Source organism: Anopheles stephensi, chromosome 2 (assembly GCF_013141755.1).
Source record: "Anopheles stephensi strain Indian chromosome 2, UCI_ANSTEP_V1.0, whole genome shotgun sequence".
NCBI lineage: Eukaryota > Metazoa > Arthropoda > Insecta > Diptera > Culicidae > Anopheles > Anopheles stephensi.
The window spans coordinates 36942743-36947280 of NC_050202.1; the positions used below are offsets into that span (position 1 = coordinate 36942743).

General features: G+C 48.3%; 1 protein-coding gene across 1 annotated transcript; it reads right to left on the minus strand.

Annotated features, from left to right (window-relative positions):
• On the minus strand, window positions 1-4084 carry LOC118517653 (sulfate transporter-like). Its single transcript, XM_036063980.1, has 8 exons — window positions 3937-4084; window positions 2659-3140; window positions 2471-2592; window positions 2233-2397; window positions 2052-2156; window positions 1838-1979; window positions 684-1288; window positions 1-622 (listed from the first exon to the last, which is right to left on the minus strand). Exons 2-8 carry the CDS (start codon window positions 3119-3121, stop codon window positions 176-178), a joined length of 2049 nt encoding a protein of 682 aa, XP_035919873.1. The 5' UTR covers window positions 3122-3140; window positions 3937-4084; the 3' UTR covers window positions 1-175.
• Window positions 4085-4538: the final 454 nt, after the last annotated feature.

Here is a 4538-nt window from a genome sequence, read left to right on the forward strand (position 1 = left end):
TTTCAATCGAGCATGATGGCTAAGAATGTTGTTTCTTTATTCCATTGACTGCAAATTTCATCCACAAAGCCTATGAATCTTCCTATGAATAACAACTGTATTATGCTAGATTCGCTAAAAACCTGATGCTGCACTATATCTACAAAACATTGGCAAATGAATCGTGGTAAAACATTTACAACCGTACCTCCTGAATCGTTTGCGCCACCCCAGCACGCAATCTCAGCTGCTTTTGGGCGTAGTGCACGGCATCGTGCACGGTAGGGTACGTGCGCACATAGTTTTCCTCCACACCGATAAAGTTGCATTTCTTCATCTTTTCAAACACCAACGGTGAGCAGCCGGCCAGCAGCGTTTGCACATCGATCACCTCCAAATCCCTGACGAACGTCTTGAACGTGGAGATGGCGGACGGGTCGATGTAGCTGAGGGCAGTAAAGTCCAGGATGAGGTACTTGATGGCATCGTCCGCCTCGACGAACCCGGGCGCCTTGCGCCGTTTCGTCTCTTCCGTAATGTTGATGTTGAGAAACTGGCAGATGTTGCTTTTGAACACGGCCCGCGAAGCAAAGTGTAGTCCTCCGCTGTAATGTATGATCTTGATGCCCCGATGTTCGATCAGCTGGAACAGCAAGCAAAGCTGTAGCACCAACATCGGAAAGGGCTAATAGGCAGCAACTTACCCCTTCGTAGCGCGTAATGTCCAAGTACACGTCCGAGTTGGGCACATTCCCCAGCTGGCACATGTACGGTTTAAGCGCGCGGAAAAAGATACTCGAAACGCTCAGCGCAAAGCCAACCAGCAGACCGACGTCGATCGAGATGAACACCACCGACACGAACGTAAGCACCCAGGTAACGCCATCGAAGAATCCCTGCCGCCAGAACTTGGGCAGATCCTTCGCCTGCATCAACAGCCCTTGCACGGAAACGGCAATAATACTGGCCAGAATGCAGCGGGGTAGTGGTTGGAAAAATGACGCCACAAACAGCAGCACGACCGCCAGCAAGCTGCACGAAACGAGCCCCGTGATTTGTGTTTTTCCACCGGCCAAATACTGGATGGCGGCACGGGACAGTGAGGCGGCGAACGGATAGCACGAGAAGAACGATCCAAACACGTTGCCCGCACCGAGTGCCAGCAGTTCCTGGTTGAAGCCGATTTCGTAGTTTTCCTTCTTGGCGAAGATGATCCCCAACGATACGGACACGGTGTACCCGACGATGGCCACCGTGATACTTTCCATGAGAATTTCCGGTATTATGTTGAAGTTGGGAACGGTGGGAGCTGGAAGAGGGCATATCAAGGTTGTTCGTGGTGATGGGTCATACGAGGTTTTTTTTACGGATCGACATGGAGTCGGGATCTTCCCAATGGGAATTGAATACGACCCGTGGGTGCAACGAGTTCGGCTCGATGTCGATGTGTGTGGATCGGGTCAACTTATGAGTTCGGCGAGTTCGGTCTTGCACATGGGAGCAAGGAGTTCGGGTCAATTAAAAAAAATCGTTCCGAAGTCGTCGAACCCATCGGGTTGACCCGAACCAACCATAAAACTATGCTTTGGTGTAGGGATGGGTATGAATGGCAAAACGCGGAACTGGAACTGGTTCCGGACGATTCCAAAACGAATCGGAACCAGTTCCAAAGGGCAAACGCAACATGCAAACGCATCTGCTAAAAACCATCGGAATCGTTCGGAACCTTCGGTATCGTTCACGACCTTGCTGCACACCCGGATCGACCCGAACTTGTTGAAACCGGACATGCGTCTCGAACTGCTCTCGTCTTGTTAGTTACTGCAAGTCAGCAGTACACAGAAATGAGGCTACTCACCTGGCAGCCCTTGAGGGATGGACCCAACTACCTTTAGCCCATAGTTGTCCTTTAGATTAAACTGAATGGAGAGCAGAGTGCCACTGACTACGAGTATTAGCTGGATCGGAATCGGAATGATGCACACTTTGGCTAGACGTGGCTAAAGAAATATGATCACTTGATCAGACACCGTGGACAAAAATTAGCACTTCAGCTAAGCGATGCGACTAACCTTAATGATTTCGTTGTTGATCAACAGCACGATGATCGCCACGATGGCTACGCCCAAGTTCACCAGATTCGTATCCGGTATCCGTTTCCCAAGCTCGTAATAGGTCTTTGAAAGGTGTATGAATCGTTTAAAAAGGAGAAAAGTTAATGCGAATTCTCGTCGATCGATCGTCTCTACGTACGTGGACAATCTCGAACCTGCTGCCCAGCGGTGGAAGGGTAACACCCAGAATGTCCTTCATTTGCGACGTAAACACGTAAACGGCGGCCCCTGTAGTGAATCCCGATACTAACGCTTCGGACAGCAGAAAAGACGCTGCACCCATCCTGAGCAGACACATTACAAGCTGCAGAGCAATGGGAAGCGAGTTGGTTTGAAACAGCTTTTCTTCGATTTGTCACAAAATGCTGCATCCGTACCTGTATTATGCCAACCAAAAAACACAGCGCAGTTCCGACCTCCAGGTTGGTATAGTTCGAACCCTCGCCGGAATGGTTGTAAACCACCTTACCGGTCATGATCGACACCACCGCCAGTGTACCTAAGCGTTAAGGAAAAACTGTGAGCGCTCGTGATCGTATGTGATCGGACGCCCCATCTCACCTACCCATGGAATTGTGTCTCGATGTACCGAGCAGGAAGTAGATGAAGACGGGAAAGAACGCCGTATAGATACCGGTGATCGGTGGCATGTTAGCGATTAGCGCATAGCCCATCCCCTGCGGGATGTGCATCACACCGACGGTTAGGCCACTGATCAGATCGCCAATAAAATCGCTGGGAAAGGAGTATTCCGGCAGCCAGCGAAAAATTGGAAACAGCCCCGTCAGGCACGTCTTTGTGTCCATCTCGCGCATATTCTCCATCGCTTCCTGGTAAAAGTTGGACTTGGGTTTGAAGTAGTTGAAGGCATTGTTCAGATCCTCCTGCTGGTAGTGGGGCCGGGCCACAATGACCTGCGATATTTTCGATCTCGACCGCCGGCCACCGGTCCTTTCCGGCGTTTCGTTACCATCACGGCTGTAGCCCGGATTTGCAACTCCGTTCGAGTTGCGCGGTGTCGCTCGCATCCTGTGGCAGCTCAAACACCTGTCGGGAAGAGTAGACCAAAATTGAATGGCCCGGTAGACACAAAACACTGCGTCATCTGTGCGAACGGGTGGCCAATTGAACGTTCAAACATGGCAACAGACAGCTGTAACAGATTTCAAGGGAAGATGCCTTTGCCCACCTACCGACCGTAGTAAAGTGTACCTTTCGCTTATGAAAGGAATGTTGTTGATAGAACCCACATATTCGTAACAGGTGTGTTAATGTGTTCATTCGATCGGGCTCTAGCGTCGGTGTCAGTTGCGCACCGGGGGGTTTGACACAATTATTTGCATTATATTCAATGGTTGTCGTACTACGACGAGCACAACCCCAAACACGTTGTTGCTACAAATCTATTAGGCTATCAAATTAATCGAACAATGAAATGAACTCTGCCCAGTGTTGGAGCGGAAATTAGCAGCAGAACGATAATAAACGGGTTCTCCGAATGTATGGTTGGCTGTGTTAAGTGATCTGTAAAATGGGATGAAATTAAGCAAAACTGTCAAAAGTAAAACTTAGATGTGGAGCTAATTTGTGATAACTTGAATAATAAGCACATATGACTACAATTTTCAGGGTGATCTACTTCGATGGAGCGATCGCTAAAATGATCGGTCCCACAGGATCACATCACATGGTTCCAGCGATTGGAAATTTGAAAAATAACATTTAACAATTACTACACTTTGTTTAACTGTTATCAGATAAGTCCTTCAAACACCACAATGTATGATCACTATTTGTACGGTACTATCGTCACGCGTCTCACTAACTTTACGGGTAACTTTACCAAAATTCCAGCAATAAAGGCTTTCTGCACCAATTCAAACAACAGCACACTATCACACACTCGGCCAACACCTGCTAGCCAGCCGATAGATCGCAATGAAACGATCCGTCCTGGGTGCCGATACACCTGCGACTAAGTTGAACATTTAGGAACAGAGATATCGATGGTTCACTTCGCCCCGCTACAAGAATTTCATTTCGCACATCAAATAATCGTATCACAAAGTTGCTAATCGCTACCGATGATCAATTAGCAGGTCTGTACGGATCATACGGATCGTGCTGATGCCAAACAGCAACAAGTGTCAACAGTCTCATGTGGCACTAATAGAGCGATCTCGGGAAGAATGGTCGAGATTTGATAGGAGTGTTGAGTTTTGGGGCAAGGTCAGAATTAAAAGAAGTGTATGTGTGTGTGTTTGAGTAGCTCACGGCTCAATAAAAGTGTGAAATTGTGTGTGGTAACCTTGAGCGCAACAACTTGGGGTTTGGGTAGTTTAAAACTTTCGTTTGCTCTTAAATTAATCTCTATCATGCAGTAGTGCTGCCTTAGTCGACCGCTCACGATCCCGCGCTGTCAATCGGCACCAATATCCTGGTTTT

Coding starts and splice junctions, on each gene's coding strand:
- LOC118517653 (XM_036063980.1), bottom strand. CDS start 3,121: ATGCGAGCGACACCGCGCAACTCGAACGGAGTTGCAAATCCGGGCTAC. Junction 2,398..2,470: donor TTTTGGTTGGCATAATACAG/GTACGGATGCAG, acceptor ATTGCTCTGCAG/CTTGTAATGTGTCTGCTCAG. Junction 2,157..2,232: donor GCAGGTTCGAGATTGTCCAC/GTACGTAGAGAC, acceptor CACCTTTCAAAG/ACCTATTACGAGCTTGGGAA.